At 42.4% G+C, this 25,518-nt stretch overlaps 1 protein-coding gene across 7 annotated transcripts in view; it reads right to left on the bottom strand.

Annotated features, from left to right (window-relative positions):
• The window catches only part of RBFOX1 (RNA binding fox-1 homolog 1), a 404,111-nt gene that overhangs the window by 89,925 nt on the left and 288,668 nt on the right, over positions 1-25,518 (bottom strand). For all 7 annotated transcript variants that reach the window (XM_065924298.1, XM_065924297.1, XM_065924302.1 and 4 more), the window contains exons 7-8: positions 23,760-23,813; positions 4,510-4,590 (exon numbers count right to left, since the gene is read on the bottom strand). In XM_065924298.1, coding sequence (XP_065780370.1) covers positions 4,510-4,590; positions 23,760-23,813 — 135 coding nt within the window. The remainder of the gene's footprint in view (positions 1-4,509; positions 4,591-23,759; positions 23,814-25,518) is intronic.

Raw genomic sequence — 25,518 nt, 5'->3', positions numbered from 1 at the left:
CTGATATTAAATGTTGTCCATTTGGTCCAAGGTGATCTTATCTAATTCTCCAGACTTTTGCTCAGACGTCACTTAAGTCTGATACACTATGGATGGAAGTGGTTTATTAGCACATGAAAAAGGAAGCATGACATTCTGGGACACAGCTTGAAGTGGGTTTCACACGAGGAGGATCAAGTTTGGGGAAAAGGAGGAAGTGCTGGACTCAGTGGGAGTGCGATGGAAGAAAATGTGGGATTGGATTGTGTGGATATTGAGCCCCGAGTGAAAATTGTTCTCTAAATGCTTTCAATGTCCTGGGACATATTATGAGGAGGAGGGTGGGGAGGGAAACCCATTATGCATAAATGCATCATAAAAAACAGATAACTTCGGTAGAATTGTTTTCATTACAGACTAATTCAACAGGGTTCCTTTAAAAAACCATCTCTCCTACTGCATTTAAGGGTGTTATTTACAGATGATTAGCTATGTGGCTAGGCAGAAGGACAATTTAAGCCTAAAACATCCAAGGCCAGCTAAAGATCCATAGAAAAAAGTACAAACTTGGGTGTAATCCTGGAAGTCCATAAACACACAGCATCCCATTGATAAAAGTGCGGTTTACACACACCTTGCTTTAGAAGCACAATTGTTCGATAAAAATGAGAAACACATGCATTTTCAAGTTGAAACACTGGTGTGGCCTAAAAAAAAATTGCTGAGACCTAAGGGAGCCTCAGCTTTGGGGGAAGAAGGCTGGATTCTTAGAGAAAGAAAGGCCACACTGTTCAGACCTCCAAGACGAGGCCCCTGACTCTCAGCCCTGCGGATGTCAGACCTGGAGTCAGGAAAAGAATCTTAGATGATGGTGCTTGGGTCCCCAGACTGTGTGTGTATCTGTCAGAATGAACTCTTAGTTTCTGGCTGAATTATTTATAGAAAATAGGGTGTGACTTTGTAACTAGAATGGACACCTTGATCTTGAAAAGAATATATAAATGAATGATTCAAAAAATCAGTTAACTGCAAACAGTCCAGCTCCAAGGCACTGTTGATTCTGAGAACTAGAACAGAAAGAAAAACCTCAGCAACATGTCTTAGGGAGGGATGGAATGTCTTTATATACTCAGAGCCACTGCCTCAAGATGGAAACTTGGAACTCAAGTGGAAAAGGAGGGGGGTCTCAGGGTTGGCTGTCCTTACAAAGTACCAACCGAAACAAACAAACAAACAATTGAGCTTGTTGATCTGAATACCTTCGCTGAAGGAATTGACAAGTGAAGATGCTTAAGGCAAGAAACTAGTTTTTGTTTGGCTTTGTTAGAGGGTAGTAGGATTAGCTGGACTTCCCATGTGGCTCAGTGGTAAAGAATCCACCTGTCAATGCAGGAGACCTGGGTTTGATCCGTGGTGAGGAAGATCTGCTGGAGGAGGAAATGACAACCTTTTCCAGTATTCTTGCCAGGAGAATCCCATGGATGGAGGAGTCTGGCGGGCTACAGTCCCTGGGGTCACAAAGAATCAGATATGATGGAGCGACTGAGCCTGCATGCAGTAGGATTAGCTATTTATTAATTGTTTTCTTTAAAATGATTATATACTAGGTATATGCAAGGACATTTATTTTCTTTAATATTTTTGAAAAATTGCTATCAACATAAGTACCCAACAATGCAGTGGGTGGATACATTAAAATATAATATCATTAAACAATAGATTATTATGAGGCCATTAACATATTTTCATAAAGGGCATATGACATGATAATAAGTGAAGATAATAGGATGAAAAATGTGTAGGTAATATGACGGATCGTGCAATTTAAAAATGAAGGGTCTTGGACACACATGATGCAGTTTCTATAATTATTATAAATTTTTTACTTTGAAACTCCAGGGGAAAAGAAGTCTCATTATAACCAGTGACATGATATTTCCATTTTGTATTTTCAATAATAAAACTGACCATTTAAATGAGAGATCAGCACACTTTTTTGTAAAGAGCTAGGCGGTCACTATTTTAGGCTTTTGTGGGACACCTATGTCTATCATCATATGGGCTCCCCAGGTGGTACTAGTGGTAAAGAATCCTCCTGCCAGTGCAGGAGACATAAGAGATGGGGGTTGATCCCTGGGTCAGGAATAACCCCTGGAGGAGGGCATGGCAACCCACTCCAGTATTCTTGCCTGGAAAATCCCATGGACAGAGGAGCCTGGCAGGTTACAGTCCATAGCGTTGCAGAGAGTCGGACACAACTGAGCTATCTTTTGTTTTTAAGTCTATCATATATTATTTTTTGCTTTTGCTTATTTTTTTAGTCCTTTGAAAAATCTAATAAGTCATTCTTGGTTTACCAGTATTACAAAAACAGGATGGGGGTTGGATTTGACTTTGAGGGTGTGGTTTGCTGATCTCCGATTTAGATGAATTTATGTCTAAATCATCTTTGCTACCTATTTATTAATTTGGAGAATTTGTTACATATTTTCATGTTTGACATTAATGACACACAGTTTCCTCAAGTCACTTAGCTATACCAATTCAAACTAGACCTTTCTTGGAGTTAATTTGTTTGCTTGTTTGATTTTCATTTCTATAAAGGAAACTGAAATATGCATATTACATAGAGAGCCACATTACCCAAAATGGTAGCTGTCAACCCATGGGGCTAGAGTAACATTAATTAAAATTTAATGAAATTTAAAATTCCATGCCTTGGTCCCACCCGCACCATGTACTGAATCATGCAGATATAGAACACTTCATTTTAGACAGTTCTATAGGACAACAATGTTAGAGAAAACCACAAATAATATACCGTATCTTATGGTAAGTTTTGGGTCACCCTCTTTCTTACTGAAAATAAAATTTATACAGAAGGAGAAATAGGTTCCATGGGAAGATGATAAGATTTAGCATCAAATGGAGCCAGAAAAACAGACAATGGTTGAAAAATCTCCCCAAGATCAAAAAAACGCGTCTACCATATCCTGGCTGTGTGATATCCTGGCTGTGTGATCCTGGGCAAATCACTCCACTTCTCATTGCCCTCCACCTCCTCAGCTGAAAAGCAAACAGGGTAATACCTACCTGGTGCAGACTCTGAGGGTTAAACAAGGTTGAGCCTGTGAAAATGTGCAGTGGCTTTCTAGTTCTAGGAGATACATGCATTACACTGGCAATGGGACAATATTCATAAATTCAGGAAGAACCATTTCTTGCCAATATGGTTAGATCTGGGCTTCTCAGGGAACACAGAAAAATACCTTCCATTTAAGGAGTGTCAAAGCTTCTGCTGAAGATTACACTCTGCTTGGGAGAAACAACTGGGGTGCCCCTACGCCCCGATGCCTTCAGGGACCCTTGGGTTTGACTTCCTGGGGACTGTTTCTAACCTTTGCCCTGACAGCAAAGAATTTGGTTTGTCTCAGCCTTTGGGAACTGAGATGCTTGACCTTGGTACCTGGTAAAGATTCCCCTCAGTCTCTCATCCTTCTAATTACCCAGAGCTGTTGCCCCTGACCCCCACCCGTCCCTTCCTCTAGCTGATCTCAGAAGCAACCCACCTCCCCTCCGGCCCCCAGACTCACTCTTGACCATCTATCCCGGTGGGGACCCATCGGGAAGTTACGGAGATTCCATCGGGTGTAGACACATTGTATGAAAGAGATGGGAAGGTCTTTCCTGGCTGTGCCAAGGGACTGTGAGGAGGGGCCAGCCAGCTGGAGAACCACAGTGGACTCAGCGAGACCCTGAATTCCTCAACCTGCTCTGAGAATTGGGGTGGGAGTGGGGCACATCTCCTCCCTAGAGGACCCATCCCCGGCAGAGGAATCCTTGGTCTTTCCTTGCCAGCACTGTGACCTCTTCTTCCACATTTATTTTTTGGTCTCCTCCTTCTAGGAATTCGTGGCTATAATCATATCTGTTAAAGTGCTTTGAAACTATTATTCCCTCCACCACCCCCCCTCCCCAGTTAAATGGGGGAGAACCACATGTTCCTCTCATTTCATCCTGTTCAATGGAATCACAAAGAATAACACAGCTTTGCAAACAAGTCTCCGGCCACAGGCCAGTGATATTTCCCACCATGAGAACACCGTACCACAAGCAACAACCAAGCACCTGTTGCGAGGCTAGGGCGCCACTTGGATGGCCTGCATATCTGATGTCAGTTATTTTCATTTACATTTGCAAAGCTGTGATAGAAGGCGGGCAACCAGCTATGCCCTCCCTCCCACCCCCCTACCCCCAACCCAAAGCCCTGCGTCCCATCCATTGGTCCCCGTCCTGACAAGGGTCTAACAAAGAATGGCTGGGGCAAGGATTCGGGGGTAATGAGCAGAGGGGGTAGATGCTAAGGCAACAGGGAAAAACGAAGACATGCTTGTGAGGATCAGCTTCACCTCGCAGAAAGCCACAAGGGAGGGTGGTGCAGAGGGAGGGGGAGAGAACTTACATGGGAGGGAAGGTGATCAGACTCAGATTTATATCACAAAACAAAAAGAGCCACGCGGATGGGCTTACTTGCGGAAGTATATACAAGTGAACTGGGGGCACTGTACATAGAAGATCCCTCCTGGTTTGCCTGGCACAACAGCACGGTGCCTACGGGAGAGAGAGAGAGAGATGGTGTCTGGTCTGGGAACAGGCACGCCCGCTACACCTGGGAGCCACGGCAACACACACGAGAGAGGCAGAAAAATGCAAACACAGCCACACCCCCGGGCGCAGGATGGGGACACCCAAGGAAGCCCCCTGCCTTAGTCAGAGGGGGTTGGTAGGAGCCCACCGCCCAGCCCATCACATGCTTGGCTTTTCTGTTTCACATGGGGTTTGGTGGTGGAGCCTGGTTGCAGATCAGGTATGGAGGCAGCATGGCATACTCAAAAGGGAGCTTTAGAAATATCGGAGATGGGACTTCCCTGGTAGTCCAGTGGTTAGGACTTTGCCCCCTAGTGCAGGGGGTATGGGTTCGATCCCTGGTCAGGGAGTTAAGATCCCACACGGCTCAGGGCCAAAAAAATCCAAAACATAAACAACAGAAGCAATATTTCAACAAATTCAATAGATACTTTAGAAACGGTCCACATCCAAAAAACAAAAGAATGAAATATTGGAGAGACGTGGACAACAAGCTTGATGCAGATATTAGTTAGCTGTGTGATCTCAGTAAGTCACTGTACCTCTCTGTGCCTCAGGATTCCCATCTGGAAAATGAGGGTGAATATACCTACCTCCAGGAAGGGTTATGAATTGTATGTACTACTGGAGATGTGCTCAACTGAATAAGTGGTAAGCACATGCATCGATTTATTTAAAGAAAAATTTTCCTCTTCCCCCCATTTTCGTTTTCTCTGAATCAGTTCTTCAGAGGAAAAGGAGAAGTAAGGCAGGGGAAGAAAATAAATGCAACTTGGCCATCCCTGGGACCCACCCTGGACCCACACGGGACTTGGGTGAAACCACCTTTGGCTTCTGCATTTCCGGTTTCTTCCCTAAAGTTCTGTGCCTTCCAGTGTCTGAGGCAGCTTCCTAAGCCTGCGGACCATGGTGCGCTGCAGTGATGCCTCTCCTGCCCCTGACCTACAGCAAAGGACACTGGGACTATCCTTGCAAAATGGAATTTTACAGCGGGGACAAGCACTGGCATCCTACGGTACCTTCTCAATCTATGACTTCCTGTGGAAGGACCGCCTGCTCCAAGGATGGCCAGGGTGAGGAATCTTTCGGGTTATCGGTCCTGCAATCCTGTGGCCGTGAAGCTCAAAAGATTTTGAGAAGAATGAGAGGGACTTTTGAGGACCTGTAAGCCCCTTGCTAATGATGGATAAGGGCTCCTGTGGTTTCTGTTCCCTTCCTTGGCTGGGCAAGGTCAGTTGCCCCTACTTGTTCCTCTTTTTTCCTGTCATCCTTGCCACTGGGAAGCCATCTCTCAGGAGAAGCAGCCCTGACTTCCCATCAACTCACCTACATCCTTGGATACCTGCCCTAGGAAGGGCTTCCGGAATCCTTTCTTGTCTTTCCCAACGTCAATGAAAGGGAGTTAGAACCTCTAGACTGAGTGGTGTGTGTGCGCGTGCGTGCTCAGCCATGTCGGACTCTTTGAGACCCCATGGACCGTAGCCCGCTGTTCATGGGATTCCCCAGGCAAGAACACTGGAGTGGGCTGCCATGTCCTTCTCCTTTGGTGCTGAGGTTTCCAAAGAAAAATAATACAACCGTAGCAAAAACATCCAGAAGGGCATCTCAGTATTGTGCAGTTAAGGACTTAGGGACAGTTTTCAATACTGTGCTCTGTGACAGAGCGAAGCCCTCTGGGACACCACACAGATTCTCTCTGGAAGGCTAAATTCTGGAAGTGCATAATGATGTTTTCCTCATTTTCTTATGCTGTGGATCCTTAGAAAAAGACAGAAATAACTCTGGATGTTCTCTTTGTAGCAAAAAAAAAAAAAAAAAAATCTTTATGCGATGATTTTGACCTTTGTAAAACAAAATCCATACTGTCACAGGACTTGGCTTTTATTTTATCTGAAAACATTCTCCAATTTAATTTGCAAAGTATTTATTGTAGGTTCTCTTAGTACTTTGTGACCTTTCCTTACAAGAAAGTTTTGAAGTAAAGAAAACCAAAGGAGCATAGAAGAACACTGTCACCTCTGTGTGTTTTTTAGGTGCAGGCAGCTAACGTGTTTATCTAAAAAGTCAAACAGATAACAGGGTACAAACCGCAGTAAAGAGAGTGTACCATTTGTATACCTATGACTGATTCATGTTGATGTATGGTAGAAGTCAACATAATATTGTAAAGCAATTATCCTTCAATAAAAATATATTTTTCTAAAAAAAGAGTGTTTATAAGGTCATCAAGGCAGTTTGAGATAAACTATATGGGAAGAGAATCTAAAAAGAGTGGATGTATGTATGTATATAACTGAATCACTTTGTGTACAGTAGAAAGCAACAGAACGATATAAGTGAACTATACTCCAATAAAAGTTTTTCTTTTTTTTTTTAAGGCACTTTGTGATACAGCATTGACTGAGTTTTGTAACTAGTCTCTCGAACAGTCTCTGATCTGCCCCTGCCATCACCCCCAAATATAGACCCACCATCTCCAACTACCAAGAACTGTCTAGTTATTATGCTGATATTGGTATTTCTCAGACTTCTATGCCTCTGCTTATAAATTCCTTAGAATTTAAGGATGACAGATATGTTCAATTTATACCAGTATCTACCCATTCCATTATCCATCCATTCCAGTATCCATCCACCCATTAGCCAGGAGAAACCTTTCATCAAATTTCAACAGTATCTTTTTCTATTAGCCTGGGATCCTCTGGGTCATTTTTAACAGTTTCCAGGCAGCTACTACCACTAGGTCAGCCTCGGCAGATGGGATGAAACCTCTATTCTATTCCTGCTCTTGTTGTTTAGTGAATAAGTCGTGTCCAACTCTCTGAGACCCTGTGGGCTCCTCTGTCCGTGGGATTTCCCAGGCAAGAATACTGGAGTGGTCGTCATTTCCTCCTCCAGGGGATTTAGGTTAAACCATATGAAATTGACTTTTCTTATGTCAAAGATGGTTGAACATTAACAATTACATGTGGTTCAATTGAAAAAAAAAAAAAAAAAAGGCTGTCCTCTACCTCGACCCTTCTGCATTGTTTAAAAGTCACCTCTTCTCTTCCCAGTCCCCAGGGGTTAATTAATTACTCCATCTTCAATGCTCCTATCACACCTAAAAATCTCCCTAGTAGATCCTTTGATATGTTGTATTACAACTTTTTATTTACATATTGGTCTCAGCTGCAGATAATTCCCCTGGATCAGAGCCAAATCATACTCATCCTTTTATCCCCGTGCGTGCATGTTAAGTCATTTCAATCATGTCCAACTCTTTTGGACCCCATGGGCTGCAGCCCGCCAGGCTCCTCTGTCCACGGGATTCTCCAGGCAAGAATACTGGAGTGGCTTGCCATGCCCACCAAAGCACCTGGTTCTCAGAGGGATTCATGAGCGTGATTTAATGATTATGTTTTTAAAGACTTCCTCATTTCTATTTTCTTTGATAAAAACAGTGCTTTTCTCAGCCAAACTTTCCGTCCCTTGTTGATAGTTGGGGGTTTGCATGCCTACAGGTCTTACTCATCTTCTCTTTTCTGGTTCTTTGAAGGTTGACTCATCCAGTTTAAGAGAAACCTGGACAGCCTGCTCATCCATTTCCTGCAATGCTGATAACTCTATCTGCAACTGGCAGGGACCGGGCTCAGTGTGACGACCGTGATCTTGGGATCACTGGAGCCGTTGGCAAAGCCTGTCACTTGATACTCGGAGAAGAGAGCCACAACCACTAGCATCCCAACATCTGGCAAGATGTACATCCCCTGGGCCACTCTCAGGCAGGATTTGGCATCTCCCGCAGGGGCCGGTGAGCCAGGATTCAGACCTCAGAAGGGGCAACTCAATTCTCCTTCCCATCTGGAGATTCCCCACTGTACAGAGGGCCATTTCTGGCCCTTGGAAGGGCAAGAAGAAGCCCAGCGGGAGTGTCTCCTAAGCACAGACAGGAAGGAGAAAGTGTCTACATTTGTTTTTCCTCTCTCTGCTGCCAACCCTTAGGTGATGAAATTGGATGCAAGTCAACTGGAACAAGGGTGCAGTTTCACACCTCCAGGTCATCACACAGGCTGGTCCTTCTCCCAGGAAGTTTCCTTCCCCTGAGGTAGCTCCCCTCCCTTCCCACTCACTTCTCCTCCTCCTAGAAACTGGATCTATTTGTCTCCATCTGGCAGGTGGTAAAGAACTCGCCTGCCAAGCAGGAGATGTGGGTTCAATCACTGGGTCAGGAAGGTCCCCTGGAGAAGGAAATGGCAACCCGATGCAGTATTCTTGCCTGGAGAATCCCATGGACTGAGGAGCCTGGCAGGCTACAGTCCACAGGGTCGCAGAGAGTCAGACAAGCCTTAGTGACTGAACAACCCTCAGCAGCCCAGCAGAGCAATCCAAGGCTCTGCAGATGAGCTCAGAGTGAACCAGGCCCAAGGTCATCTCCATATATTTATAAACAAAACGAAAATGGTTACGTATCTTTGGTCTGAATACTTCTGTGGGCAAAGAGGCCAGAATTGATTTACTTTTCATCTCGACTCTATTGTCCGTTGACCAATTTTGTCTTTGCTTGGGAGCATTGCAACATCAAAGTGCACCTCGCTTCTAGTCTGAGCTAGTCCTGTCAAGTTCTGCGGAGGCTGGCTGCGGAAGAAGGCACGCAGTCATCAATTACACAATCCTAGAGAGGTCACCCTTGGTTCCTCATCCAGGAAAAAGACACACACACTCTTTGTTCTACTGTAATGGACTGAGTGGTGGTCTCTCAAAATTCATACATGGATGTCCCACACCTAGCTCAGGAGATGAGTGTGTGTGCAGAAAGCACCTTTAAAGAGGTGATTAAGGTAAAATGAGGGTAGAACCTAATTCCCACAACCGATGTCCCCATAAAAAAGAGGAATTAGGACACAGATGCAGAGGGTGGACCCAGTAAAGACACAAGACACAGGAGAAGATGGGCATCTACAAGTCAAGGAGAGAGGTCTCAGAAGAAATCCTGCCAACACCTGAATCCCAGACTTCTAGACCCCAGAAATGTGAGAAAGTCAATGTCTGTTTTTGAATAGATGGTACCCAGTCAACGGTACTCTGTCCTAATAACCCTACCTAAGCCTTAAGGACCAATAATGAGCTTTCGTGAGGGTTCCCTACGAAGGGTCATATAAGCATCAAACTTCTGTTCTCTTGTCCCTGCCAATGGAAGGTAACTGCTTCCAATTGATAAATTTATCCAAAGCCCTGAAGGCTGTGGACGATTTTGGCTTTTATAGTTATGCATTTTTGAACATAGACTAGCATTGAGCTAATCCGTGTAAGCATATTTTCACAGCTAATACCTAAAGCTTTTATACATGCCTGAAAGATGAGCTTCTCTGAAGGGTTATGGGAGCGTTTTACGTACCGAGGTATTTCCATTTAGGCACAGAGACTGCAGAAAATGCAGTGTGTATGTTTAATTCTTATAAATCAAATCATGCTTTAATTGTGCCAAGGGATTTCCATATTTAAAGGAGCCCTGGAGTGAATCTGCCTATAGTGTAAATAATCCCTCATTCCAATTTATTTAGTAAGTTTTGATTTTCCTATTTAGAAACACATCACTTTTTTCTTTTCACTTTTTATTGTGACAAAATTGCAGAGAAAAAGGATAGTATATCAGATATGTGTACAATTTTCTCCCTGATTCTTTATTGTTTAAAAAATGTAATGACTCACTTCACTTTGTTCTCCTGCCACCCAAAATTAGGCTAATAGAGGATTCTACAGAAAACATTTAATTGACTCAATAAGATAATAAATATATTGGATCCTCAAATGTTGTAGTAACAGTTCCAAAAACTGCTTATTGAAGACTTGCTATGTGCCAGGCAAACCCTCTCAATGTTTCCTTTGGATTATCCCCTAATTTACCCTATAAGACAAGTACTACTATTATACCCATTTAACAGATGGGGATACTGAGACATTGAGAGTTTTAGCATTTTGCCCAAGGTTACACAGACAGAATTATTGTGGTGTTAAATGCAAAATAAACCAACGGGATTTCTGGACCCGTGGACTTCAGGCTAACTTTTTTTTAAACTTTTTATTTTGTTTTGGGGTATAGCTGATTAACAATGTTGTGATAGTTTCAGGTGGACACTGAAGGGATTCAAGACTAATCTTTTAAATTAGGTGGAGGCAAGCTACAGATTTTTAGCCAAATCTGGCCTACCACCTTTTTGTATGGCCATGAGCTAAGAATAATTACATTTTCATATGACTGAGGGGAGAAAAATCAGTAGAAGAATAACATTCGGTGACAGGTGAAAATTATATAAAATTCAAAATTTAGGTTTAATAAAGTTTTATTGGAACACAACTATACTCATTCACTTGCATCTTATTTATGGTTGCTCTATGCTATAATGACAGAGCTAAGTAGTTGCAACAGAGAACATATGGGCCACAAAGACTAAAATATTTGCTACCTGGACCCCTATAGGGTTTCCCCGGTGGCTCAGATGATAAAGAATCTGCATGCAATACAGGAGACCCAGGTTTAATCCCTGGGTCAGGAAGATCCCCTGAAGAAGCGAATGGCTACCTAATCCACTATTCTTGCCTGGAGACTTCCATGAACAGAGCAGCCTGACGGGACCTTTCAGAACATGTTTAGGGACCATTGTTCTAAAGTCTACTTTTTATTTGGAACAATACTACAAATAATTGTCTTTCAGGACAGCCTTAGCCCCTTCCCAGGAAGTGGGCACTAAAAATTTCAGAAGGCATCATTTTATCAATAGTTGCCAAATTTTTAAATTTTCTTTGTTTTGTTAAAAATGAATATCCCCAAAGAGTTTGAAGGTATGTTCTTTTTTTCTAACACTTCACCCAAATTTCTTTCTAATTCATTGTTGTTTGAATGGAACAAGGAGAAATATGGTCCCATAAGACATTTGTGAAAGGATAACCATTCAGATATAAGAAAAATGATGAAAATAAGTTTTATTTCCTAAGGCATTTGGCCTTCTGGGTCATAGGCATCAATATATAGATAGGGACCATCTTAGAGCCTTGCTTCTCAAATGCTAATCCTCACTGAATCAATGGATTGGGCCAGGACACTTTTTAAATGAACTTTCTGATCTAGGAGGTATGAAAGAAAGTGAAAGTGTTAGCAGCTCCATCATGTCCCACTCTTTGAGACCCCATGGGGTGGGGCCTGAGAGTTTACATTTCTACAGGCTCCCAGGGGATTCAAGGATTACCAGCAACAGTAACATGGTTAACAGAGGGACTATAGGGTGTATGTGTGTGCTCAGCTGGTCAGTCATGTTTAACTCTCTGCAACCCATGGACTGTAGACCACCAAGCTCCTCTGTGTATGGGATTCCCCAGGCAAGAATACTGGAGTGGGTTGCCATTTCCTCCTATAGGGGATCTTCCCGACCCAGGGATTGAACCCCAGTCTCCTGCATTGGAAGGCAGGTTCTTTATCACCGTGTCACCTGGGAAACCCAAGAACTATATAAACAATCTTAAATACAGCTGATATTAATAAGACTGATAAGATGACATCGAGTTTCTGCTCCTGGTCCAAGTATGTTCTACAAGCACTGGAACTTTTTTTTCTTATTAAATCCACAAGGAAACTAAGGCTGAGAGGCAGAAAAACATCAGACAAAACCGAAATCCGAGCCAGCCTGGCATGACTCCGAAGCTCAGGCTCTCTCATGAAACTTATCAACAGTGACACTTGGTTTAGAGTTGATAAAACATCCTCTCTAACCTTGGAATGATAAATAATCTGTGCATGTGTGCGCGTGTGTAACTCGATTCATTCATGGCTGACTCTTTGTGACCCTATGGGCTGTAGCCCACCAGGCTCCTCTGTCCATGCAATTTTCCAGGCAAGACCTGATAAATATTCACCAAACCCATTTCAACAAAACTATGTCTAAAGATTCTGCAGTCATCTGGCTGAAAACACCTGACTCTTCCAGGCTAAAGATGTTATTAACATCTAGAAGCTCCTGATCAACTTGAAGAATCTGTGGGAGGGTTTTAATTCCAACCAAGGAAGTCTGTGGGGAGGTTGTATCTTCTGTAGGTAAGAAAAAAACCCCACTTGCAAAAGAGAAGCAAGACATGGAGGAAGGAAACAGAGCAGAAACAGTGAACCCTTAAGCTCAGATACAGCATCTGGAAAGCATGATTTTTGGAAACTTTCAGACTTAGTTTTGTTCTCTAGCTTTGCTCAGTTTTTTGGACCTCATCATTTAATACCCTTGAGCCTCCAGTTTTCATATCTGCCAAATAGGGACAAACTATCAATTTCATTGAGTATTGTTGGAAGGATTAAAATGATCACACAAAAGGGTTTAGCAAATAGTAGCTAATCAGTAAGTGATCTCAGTAATAATAACAGAAATAGTAATTGCTACTCTTTGGAATCTCAAAATATGATCCATTGGGGACTAACTTTGTTCTCTTGGTTTTGTTTGTTTAACAAAGTAGTAGCAAATTGGTAACTACTATTCTATTTTGATTGGGGGCTTCCTTGGTGGCTCAGTGGTCAAGAATCTGCCTGCCAATGCAAGAGACATGGGTTCCATCCCTTCGTTGAGAAGATCCCCTGGAGAAGGAAATGGCAACCCACTCTAGTATCCTTGCCTAGAAAATCCCACGGACAGTGGAGCCTGGTGGGCTACAGTCCACGGGGTCGCAAGGAACCTGACAGGACTTAGCAATTAAACAACAAAAACATACTGTTTTGATTGATCAACAATATAATGCTAAATGTAACAGAATTAATGGAAAACATCTTAAGACTGGGAAGTAACTGCAAAACACTTAGTATCTCTTTCAATTTGCACATTTCATTTACCTGTCTCACAGCCTCCTCCTGAAGATATTTTAGTGAGCAATCTCTGCTCAGGGTTAAACACAAATTACAAATTATGCTTTGGTTGGAAACAGTGGCCTGCAAAGACAGTGGTCTCTGCAAAGGAGTCAGGTGGGCTTTCTCCCTCTCTGCCTCTCATCTTCTGAAGTAAGAACCTCTACGATGCTATGGGAGTCCAAAACACCCGGAAGCTCTCCCTGGTGTCCCCTTCTTATACTTGATTTACTATTACAGGACTGGATTTTAGGAGGAACTGGGTGTACTCGTGGGAGGGTTGTAGAGATTCATCTTGAATTTCCTTCTTATCCCAGATTAGGTTTAAATCCTGACCTCTTTCTTTTGGTAAGAATAGAAAATACTTCAACTTTGAATTTCTCAAAGAGCACATGCAGGCTAAGTCACTCAGTCGTATCCGACTCTTTGTGACCCAAAGGACTGTAGCCTGCCAGGCTCCTCTGTCCATGGGATTTCCCAGGGAAGAATTCTGGAGTGTGTTGCCATGCCTTCCTCCAGGGGATCTTCCTGACCCAGGGACTGAACACACATCTGTGCCCCCCTCACCCCCTTTACCACTAACACCACCTGGGAAGCCCCTCTCAGAGTAATAAGATACATTTATATAAATATGCCTCTTACACTACACACACACACAGGCTGATAGCAAGTACACTATTTCACCTGGTGAAAATTGGTTTTGAAAATGACAGAGAAGTAATAGAGTGGGTTTCAGTCTTTACAATGCCACATGTATCAATATATCAAAAAAACACTAGAAACATACAAATAAATTCATATTTTTCTTCAGAGAAAATATCAGTGATATTGGGGTGTTCTTGTTTTCCAAATGATACTGAGTTTAATACAATTATGAGTGTACATCGATTAACCTTTGCATCAGATTTAAATGTATAACCCATTAACTAATTTAATCTCTCTCAAAAAAAAATAACAGCCGTTGGCATTATTCTTTGAATAATCCTTGTTTAGTTTCCATAATGGTATACAGTTTAATGAAAAACTCATTAGAATGTATCATGCAGCATAATTAATTCTGGCTGATTCTTTTGGTGTTAATAGCTAATGCAGATGCTGGATTCCATTTTCCATTGGCTTTATTAATTTTTCATAAACCAATATTTTGACTGTAATGGGTTGTAACAGTTCCATAGAAGTTCTGGAATTGCATTAACTGTCATCTATGCAGTTAGTCTAAGTAGGGTTTTGCCATTTGTGTGTTGCTTCTTCAACACTACATTTTTTAAAAAGAAAAAGGGACAACTTCATTTTATGCTTGGAGAATAAGTATATACATATAATTAACATAAAGTGTATTAAACAATATTTGGCCAATTTGTCTCTATTTACACAACAACTTAATTGCCTGGGCTATTATCAGTGAACCATAAATTTTGAAGAGAATATTAAAAGTGGAAAGCAAAAAAAAAAAAAAAATCTTAGAAACAAAATGGTTTAGGACAGAATGGCAGCTCCAGTTAAAACTGAAAGAGAAAAATGAATCCATCTCATTTGTTAAAATCTCAGGTAATTTGTTTTCTTTCCTAAGAAAAGTTTTTAGACAAACTAGGAGACATTTTATCAACGTAACAGCTTTGGTTATTGAACACCATGTTGTTATCCTGGGGTCTGTCAAGAACCTGGTTTCTAGACCTGGGGATCAGTCACTGATGTGATCTTACATCTTTCAGTCTTTCAGGGTTAATCCACGTACGCTCCTCATGATTAGACTCCTATTTGTTTTATGTGATCTATTTGAATATAGATCTGTGTACTAACACATCACTAAGAATTCTTATCTTTTTTTTTTTAATCAGAGCTTTCAATAGGGGTGTGTGTGTGTGTGTGTGTGTGTGTGTGTGAGTCACTCAGTTGTGTCTGACTCTTTGTGACTTCATGGACTGCAGTCTGCCAGACTTCTCTGTCCATGTAATTCTCTACAAAACACTGGAGTGGGTTGCCATGCCCTCCTCCAGGGGATCTTCCCGACCCAGGGATTGAACACAGGTCTCCTACGTTGCAGGCAGATTCTTTACTGTCTGTGCCTCCAGGGAAGCCTTTGTCAACCACCAAAAGATAAATTCCAGAATCCAGATTATGGTATTATCAAGTCTTTTGCAACTTTTTTCTAGAAGGTTCTCTCTGATCTTAGTCAATAATTTGCAGCCTTTGGAGAAACCTGATTTTGCCCCAGTAATTCCCATCTCAGATGAACATCAAGTACTTGTATTATTTTTGTTTCTTTTTAGAATTTTCTCAATGGGTTCTGAAGATAAAGGTTGAGAAACTCCTTTGTACACTACCAAATTCCTTCTTACTCAGCCCTACAATGCCTTTCTCGCTGCCTTCTTTCCTGGCAAACTCTTACTTATCCTTTCACAACTAATTTATGGCACCCCTTTTAAGGCAGAAAGCCTGGCTATTTTCCAGTCTTTCAGGAGGTACCATTATTTATTATGTGGGTGCATGCATGCTCAAGTCGCTTCAGTCATGCCCGACTCTTTGCAACCCTATGGACTGTAGCCTGCCAGGCTCATTTGTCCATGGGATTCTCCAGGCAAGAATACTGGAGTGGGTTACCATGCCCTCCTCCAGGGGATCTTCCTGACCCAGGGATCAAACCCATGTCTCCTGTATCTCCTGCATTGCAGGCAGATTCTTTACCACTGAGCCACTCTGGAAGCCCATTATTTATTATACCTGAGTTTATTTGTCTGAATCCTTTATTGCTCTGCCACGTTCTGGAGGGAATCACTGCTATCCCAGCGCCTGCCACAGTGCTTGATGCTTCCCAGGTCCTCGATGCTGTTATTCTGAGATAAAGGATGAGTGAAGGGAAGCCAGTGGTATGTGTGAATTTATTCACAGCCTCTGTCTTTGGCCCTTCCTTGATGGACATCATGTAACTGAGTGACAGCCAGCTGACCTCACGGGCTTGTGCAGCACTGTGTAATTGCTACCAAGTGCAATGCTAAACAGAAACACAACACCTCCCCAGGGCATAAGCTTTGTGTTTATTTCTGCATGGGATCTTCCCAACCTAGGGACTGAACCCAAGCCTCCTGCATCTTAACTGTCTGAGCCACCAGGGAAGCCCAGAAAAGGGTTATGCTCATATGACATACAGATTCCTCACACACTAGTTCTGTGATTTAAATGAATGAGAGAAACTCTCCGTGAAACCTTGGTTTCATAATTTCTATAATGAAGATAAGGCTATAACATCTTTGTAAGAATGGAAGGAGAGGCAGAATCTGGCACAGAGGAAGTGCCCAAAGTTGGCTTATGTTGCGATGTTTCAGATTGCTGAGTATATTGACGAGGGTAGCCTAGAACTTTCCCTGTGAAATCTATCCAGAGCCACATACCTGAACCTCATCCTCCTCCCATGGCCTGAATGTGGGGCATCTCCTACAAGGGCCATCCCGTCACTCCTCGCTTTGGGGGGAGCTTGCCTTGATGGCCTTTCCAGGCAATAGAACGGGGACACGTTTATTTAGGAAATGCCGTTTTCAGCATATAAGCAAGTTCTAATCCTGTCTGAAGATCAAAAATGCCCACAGGGCTCCATCAAAGCTGAGCTGCAGTCCCTCTGTGGGACAGGGAAGGACGCAGATAAAAATTAAGGCCAAATGTGGGCTGGGCTGGGCTGAAATCTGATAAGACAGATGCAGGGTGGAGAGGGGAGAAGCACAGTGAATTGCAACCGAAAGGGGAGGCAAAGGTAAACAGATGTACGAGATAAACTCTTTGAAGTGGAACATTTCCAGGCTGAAAATCCTTTGCTTGGGGACTTCAATCTGGACTCTTCTGTTCTAGTTCACTGAAGTGCACTGCACTGGAATCTGGCAGATGTGTAAATTATACAAAATATCACCGAGCCAAAGGTCAGTGTGCATGAGGAGCGGCTCCTCACCACCATGGCTCTGAGTCCAGGCAGGGCTGGTCCTCCGGGAGGATACAAGGAAGTGCAGAGCTGTGAGGGGGCATCCCCGGTGGCTCAGCGGTAACGAATCCACCCACCAATGCAGGAGATGCGAGTTCAGTCCCTGGGTAGGGAAGATCCTCTGGAGAAGGGACTGGCAACCCACTCCAGGATTCTTGCCTGGAGAATCCCATGGACAAGGGAGCCTGGAAGGCTACTGTCCATGGGATCACACAGAGTCGGACATGACTGAGCGACTAAGCGCATAGTCTTACAGGATGCTAAGACCAGCACCCAAAACTGGGCATGCTTGGTACCCAGTCTTTTGGTAGATTACCCCAAGCCCAATCCGAAGTCTAGGACTGTGACCAAATTTTTCAACAGCAACAAATGTCAGGCTAACCCAGATTCTGGACAAATCTTGCTTTTGTCAGAAGTAACTGTATCCAAATTTCAGGAATGGAATTGGAAAGAAGTCCATCCAAAAGTATGGCTAAAGGTCATTCTATTAGTTGTAATGGACTCAACAAAGTCAAGTGGGGGTGGAGGGGCAGCTGGCAGGGAGACCTACATCTAGCCTTCTCCTGACCCAATTCTTAGATGAATCATGGTTCACAGTGACCAAGAGCTCACAGAAAACCAATACCTTGGTTCAGGTAATCCAAGGTCAAATACAGCTGCCCTTTCGAGACGTGCAATCTCACAGTGCTCATCCATCCTCTTCATTTTTAACCTTTATATTGAGATCCCAATCCTCTTTCCCATCACCTAGCCTGCTATCAAGTCACGTGGTCTATGGCCAGGTTCGTGCTGACGTGGACACAATCAATCCAGGTGACTTCAGTGATCACACTAATCTCTTATATTTCTATCTTGCCTTACAGGCTGCGAAGTTCTATTATACTCATTATTGTATCTGATCCTCCCTATAACCCCAGGATAACCTAGTTATAAGACCTGGCCACTTTTCAAATGTGACTTTGTAGCCATGTATGCCCTTCTTGGAGTATGTGTCATTTTGTTTCACACCCCCCCAAACCAGAAATATTTATTTTCAGAAGGAAGATTCACTCAGGACCCCTTATTTCCCCCTCTCCCCACTGCCAAATCCACTAATAATAATAGTGGCACCTAGACTATTGACCATCATCATCTTCAAGGTTTCTGTATCTCTCTCCTTTTGATTTTGTGTGTTTCCAGTCATCAGGATCTAACCCTATCTTAGATCTGCACTGCATTGGAAGATCTCTTTTCTCCATTGATAACGACTTGTGGAGTAATTTAACTGTTCCAATTTTCCTCTGCAGGCAGGGTGCTCCCCATCCACGGAAGTGAGTTATGCTTGTTCAAGTGGTGCATCTTATGAATCTTGCTAAGCTCTGCTGCCTTATAGCCCCACTGATGGAATATTTAATCACTGAAATGAGTTGGCAGATATGATAAACAGTGTGTGTGAGCTCTGTAGCCATCTTACCAGCAACTAAGAAATGGATGAATTTGCCATTTGTCAGCACCATGTCGACAACTGTGTATCGCCTTCTGTTATTTATTTTAATTTTGTTTCACTTATGTGTGAAGATTAAAAGTGCTCTCCATCAACAGTTTTGTTGGCTTGATATCTTGATTATCCCTTAAGGATATAATTTTTTTTTAAAATCTTTTTATTAGATGACAAAGGGAACTTGTCACAATGACAGGGAAAGTGTAAGATCCCTGTTGAGGTCTCCTCTTAAAAGTCCTATTTCTAATTACACTAAGTAACTTGAGAAATGCTACTGGCAACGGGCTTCTCAGGTGGTGCTAATGGTAAAGAACCTACCTGCCAATTCGTGAGACGCAGGTTTGATCCCTGAGTCGGGTAGATGCCCTGAAGGAGGGCATGGCAACCCACTCCAGCATTCTTGCCTGGAGAATCCCATGGACAGGGGAGCCTGGGGGCTACATCCCTAGGGTTTCATAGAGTCAGACAAAACTGAAAAGACTTAGCCTGCACACACTGGCAATAGATATTTGCAGGTATTCTACTTCTATTTAGTGCCTTCAATTTTATTTTGACTCTAAAATGGAATGCCCATAGAAGCTGACTGAAGTCTTTGAAACTCACCTGGGCATTTTTTTTTCTATTGACTTATCAATCATTTGTCATGAGAATATGCCTCAAGGAGTCTAAAGATCATTAGGCTTAGAAAAAAATCATCACTGCTGCTGCTTAGTTTTATAAGAAAACACCCACTTGTCTTTGGAGGAGATTTATATACGTTCATAGAATATGCTGATTTAGGTATATCTGCTTTTGGAGACTGGTACTGGATAAGCATTTAAAAGAGTCCTTGCAGGCATAACTTGATGAGAGTTCAGAAAAACCACCCCCAGTGAAAGACCTTTCATAACAGGTTTCTAAATGGTTCCCCTGGAACGTGTATGTGAGGGAGAGTGTGTGTCATAATTTATCAAAGCAAATTAATACTGTTCAGCTAGTAATTAAAGATCCTCATTAAGAGGTGTAACTGTTCTCCCTACCCCCACCCTGCATTAGCAATAAAAATGCACTCAGGGTGTCAAGAGGGTATAGACGAAAATCAATAACCTGCCATTTTATAATTAAAGAGAAAATAAATGTTAGGGAAAAGTCCACTAAATTAGGAAAATTACCTTAAGGAGAAATTGAAAATATTGATTTTAATTTACAAAATATGTGGACTTTTCCTGCCCCATTCTGGGAGACAATTGGAGGCTGGGTTGTTAATTCTGCATAAGCTTCAGAAAATCAATGATTATACTATGGGGATATGGTGATCTTTGTCATTAATGCAAAAACCTTATATATAGAAATGACTAATAAAATAAGGCTGGTTCTCTATCTCAGGTAGATACAGTGCTGACCTGTGAAATACCCACAGCAAATCAATGACATGGTCTTCATTTCAACTCTGGGGCACATTCAAAATTCCAAGATAAATCCTGACTATTTTTATACTTGGGGAAATTTCGAATGCCCCCTAGATTCTTAGTCATGGGTATTTAAACGGATAACATAAGGCATTATACCTGGTTATGGAAATGAATACATTCTATGGCTCTGTTTTGCATATATGCATTCCTCACACACAGGTGCCTGAAATTTCAAATGGAGGTTAGCAGGATTCTCAGGGTTTATGGGTCTTCAAGTATTTCAAAGGAATTGTTCTGGAGTGTTGAGTTTACAGCAACATTTTCCCAGGTTTCTGAATATCATGAACTCTGGCAACCCACTCCAGTATCCTTGCCTGGAGAATCCCATGGACAGAGGAGCCTGGCAGGCTACAGTCCGTGGGGTCACAAAGAGTCGGACATGACTGAGCACTCATGGACACTGTCTACCTTCACAGACAAACATACAGGCAAAAAGAGACAGCCTCTGGTTATGAAGGACGGCCCAGATACTGGCCACACCAGACACAAGCATTCAGATTTCTCAAGTAACATTTACTTATCTGTCACCCCCCCTGCCCCCTATTTTTTAAGATTCAGGTTTACTGGAGCAGCCCATAGAAATAATAATTCAGTTTTCCAGGCTCCTGAAAACTTCCCCTGACACAATCAGTTAATACATCTAAATGTGATGGTGGATTCCCTGGAGGACGAAATGGCAACCCACTGCAGTATTGTTGTATGAAGAATCCCATGGACAGAGCCTGGTGGGCTATAGTCCCATGGAAGAGCCTGGCGGGCTACAGTCCACGGGGCTGCAAACAGCTGGACACAAGGGAGCGACTGAGCGCAAGCAGCAAGCGTGGTGGGTGGAATAATCCAAAACGATCGTTTCATTTCTCTCTTTAATTTGACTTATTTGGATAGAGTAGTAATGTGATCTACTATCAGAAGGCATGCTCAGGAAGAACAATGACTTCTAACATTCGTAAAAAATAAAGCAGAATAAGCTGGTTGCAAAGAACACAGGCTCTTCACTTCAATTCTAGCCGGCTTCTTACCAGCTGTGAAATCTTAATCCCGTGATGCAAACCCTTTGGACTTTAGTTGCTACATTTGGAAAACTGCTGTGAGGATTCAAATACATTAATTTAGGTGAAGTGCTTAAAACAGCGCCTGACCAAAAAATACTCAGTCAATAGTAACCCTTCTAATAACTGATTCTTTCCCTAGAGTCCAGTGATCTGACTTTTGAGGTTGGGCCCAGGGCTCATTTCAATGGCTGCTCTAACGCTCTAAGAGTTATGCAGATCCATTTATTCTTGTATGTGTAAGTCATTCTGGATGGTTTCTTTTGACAACCTCTTGGATACTCACATACAAGCAAAGAGGTTTGAAATCACTTGTAAGGGAGATATTTGGTGCTTTCCTGGTTTCATGAGCCAAAGGTGAACAGTAATTATATTGCATGGGGCTGAAAAAATGCACTTTCTTCTCTCTGACTCAACTCACACATTCATACTCTACCTCCTCAAAGGACAATGTAAAGCTTCCTGTTCTTGATCTCATTATTTTGGGGGGAAGACATGCACATTGGCACACACACACACACACAGAAAATCTGCCACCTTTCTATTCTAGCAGCCCCATCTCACTGGGCACCACCTGCAAATACACAGAAGCTGCTTTCCAACTTCCTCCTTGCCCTTTCAGGAGATCTCATTTCTTTGGAGCTTTGGACAACCCCAGCAATGTCTGTGCCCCCTGGATTGGATACCCTAAGCCCTGAAGCACTAGTCCTCTCTCACATTGAGAAGTGAATCTTTTAGTCTAGTGGGTCACCCAGAATTCAGCAGAATCAGCTCTCAGTTAACTTTCCCCTATGGCAGAGAGGTGGGGCATTAACTTATTTACCTGTATTTCCCCAACATTTATATGGTGCTGGTTATGCACCAATATTCTTCATATATCAACCCACGTAATTCTTGTAAATACCTGTGAGTTTCTTACTATCACCACCTCCCACGGAACAGATGAAGACACTGGGGCACAGAGAGGTTAAGCAACTTGCCTAGAGTCACACAGCTGGTAAGCAGAGAAGCCAGGCTTCCCATCCCAGGGTGCCTGAGAGTAGCATCCACGTTCCTCACTCTGCTACGTGTCCTCTTGGGAAGTGGATCCCACCACATAACCATGGAAAGTCTCAAAGCTAGGTCCCTCCCCCTCTCCCCCCATAAGAGTCAGCACAACTATTTCACTATTAGAGTCTCTTGATGTAGCCCAGGCTTATAATAAAATTCACACATGAAGAACAACTCCGAACACTGTCTGTCTAAAATCTGGAATGCAGCTATCAAGTCAGGCCTTTCCAGATTTACCATCTTTTAAAATCAAGTTGGTTTTTGTTCTAGAGCAGCTATCAAAGTTTCCTATACCCTTTTGTCATCCACTAAGGTCAGTGTGGACTATCGGGAAAATGACCGATGCAGAGCATCTCAGAAGAGACAAAACGAGGGGAGTGGCTTACCATCAAGAGATTACAAAGGAGTGGATACAGACCAATGGGTCATTGATTTCTCCTTATTAAAAAGCAAGGGCCACATTGAAGCAAGACTTCTTCTCAACCTCCACATGGCAAATCTACTAAGGTTGATTAGGCTGAACATCCCAGATGTTCAATGCAGCTTTGCTTATGAGCAGGAAAAATAACTGGTAGAACAGGCAAAGCCGAGCAAAAAAATAAAAAACCAGTCTCAGCTGCTGTTGCTTCCTGGTTACTCTCTCCCCAAATTGGATGACCAAGTTTTCTGGGACAGTGGATTTGAGTGGTAGTTGGTGGGTGGCGAGGAAGGGACGAGGAGAAAGATATAGACCCTTGAAGGCAAAGCAGAGAGAAAGGGAACCACTATGGAACATTGATTAACGGAGAAAGAAGGAGAATTTAACTTTTCTGGTTTTCTAAATAATTCTCTTTGCAATTCCAACTCACTGCCACATGATTGGGATAATTAATCCAATTCTCTGCTTTGCCAAGGGGAAAACAAAAATGCAACTCCAAATGGAAAGGTATGGCTGAAAAACACATTCAGGCACATTGAAAGAAAACCTGCATGAACAGTCATCCATTTGTTCAAAGGCTCTTGAACAAAATCTCAATGCTTTTTTTGAGGCAAAATCTATGTGAAACATCACAAGGGGCCATGGCCTCATGATTATATCACAATGTAACTTACATGATTCCCCTCTATCTTTTTTTACAATTTTTTGAAAACTTTTGGTTTTGCCTTAAAAAAATCATTCCGAACTTGGGAGGACAGAAATTTTTTGGTTCCGATTATTTGATGAAACCCACTCTTTATGGGCAGGCAAAGCACATTTAGAAAAGACAAAGAAAACATCATGCAAAGAGAAACTCTTTACCTGCATAGAATTCAGGACTGTACACTGCACCCACAACTGGATTCAATTTCCAGCCTTGAAACAAATACACAAAAATGTTATCACATTTGATTCAACAACTCATATCATTGCAAGTTAACCACAAGTCAAATGGGTTGGCATATTTTTTTTTAATGGATTTATGGCCTTCTTTGATTTTCTGCCTACACACGTTAACAACACAGAAACTACTGACCAGCTACAGATGAACATTTGAAAAGGATATGGTAATTGATTCTGTCCCATATCCATATTTTCTACAGCCCCTATAATAACTTAAATATTCTGTTCTTCTTTCATGTATCGCTGCTAGACAATCCACCACATCTCTTTGTATTAAGTTTGCAAAATTTTGGAAGCTCACATAAAACGGAATTCTTTCAGAAAAATGTTTCTGTTCAGTTCAGTTCTCTTCAGTTCAGTTCAGTTCAGTAGCTCAGTCATGTCTGACTCTTTGTGACCCCATGGACTGCAGCATGCCAGGCCTCTCTGTCCATTGCCAACTCCCAGAGTTTACTCAAACTCACATCCATGAGTCGGTGATGCCATTCAACAATCTCATCCTCTGTTGTCCCCTTCTCCTCCTGCCTTCAATCTTTCCCAGCATCAGGGTCTTTTCTAATGAGTCAGCTCTTTGCATCAGGTGGCCAAATGATTGGAGTTTCAGCTTCAGCATCAGTCCTTCCAATGAATATTCGGGACTGATTTCCTTTAGGATGGATTGGTTGGATCTCCTTGCAGTCCAAGGGACTCTCAAGATTCTTCTTCAACACCACACTTCAAAAACATCAATTCTTCCATGCTCAACTTCCTTTATAGTCCAACTCTCACATCCACACATGACTATAGAAAAACCATAGCTTTGACTAGATGGACCTTTGTTGGCAAAGTAATATCTCTGCTTTCTAATATGCTGTCTAGCTTGGTCATAACTTTTATTCCAAGGAGCAAGCATCTATATTCTAATAATTGTCATTACTTATTGCAATCCAGAGACCCTATGGAATTCCAAAGTGCTTTCTAAAATCCAAAGAAAATGACATTTATTCACTACAGCTTGTGTGGAATACATTTCAAAGAATTCAAGAACCATACGAATTCTTAGTTAATGCATGATATCTAAGAGAACTTTCAAATAACCTGTATATAGGATTAACAGAATTTTGTAATTTTCCAAATGTTCTGCATGGTGCATTTTCTGTAAAATAAATCCTGGCCCTTTAGAAACTTCTACTTAATAAAATAGCAAACAAGATTATTTGCAAATCAGGAAGCTATCTGCACTACACACCCACTGCACACTATTTAGGGAACACTCTATGGGCTTCCCTGGTGGCTCAGTGCTAAAGAATCCGTCTGCAAGCAGGTGACACAGCTTCCATCCTTGGGTCGGCAAGATCCCCTGGAGAAGGAAATGGTGACCTGCTCTAGTATTCTTGCCTGGGAAATCCCATGGACAGAGAAGCTTAGCAGGCTACAGTCCATGAGGTCACAAGACATGACTTGGTGACTAAACCACCACCTCAAAAAATGATCATATTTTAGGGTTTGGTGATTAATTCCTGTTCCTTCTGGTCAGTGGTGTGTGTGTGTGTGTGTGTGTGTAAGCATCTATTATAGAACTGCTGAAAGACAGAGAAGGACAGGTATGGGAAACCTTGTGTCCTTGGGCTGAAGGTTAAACAGCAGAGGTCCTTTACTAAATGCTCCTGAGAAAAGGCAGTGGTGAGAGTTGTGATGT

Source organism: Muntiacus reevesi, chromosome 2 (genome assembly GCF_963930625.1).
Source record: "Muntiacus reevesi chromosome 2, mMunRee1.1, whole genome shotgun sequence".
NCBI lineage: Eukaryota > Metazoa > Chordata > Mammalia > Artiodactyla > Cervidae > Muntiacus > Muntiacus reevesi.
The sequence above is the reverse complement of the archived record's forward strand: the minus strand, read 5'-3'. Positions and strand labels throughout refer to the sequence as shown.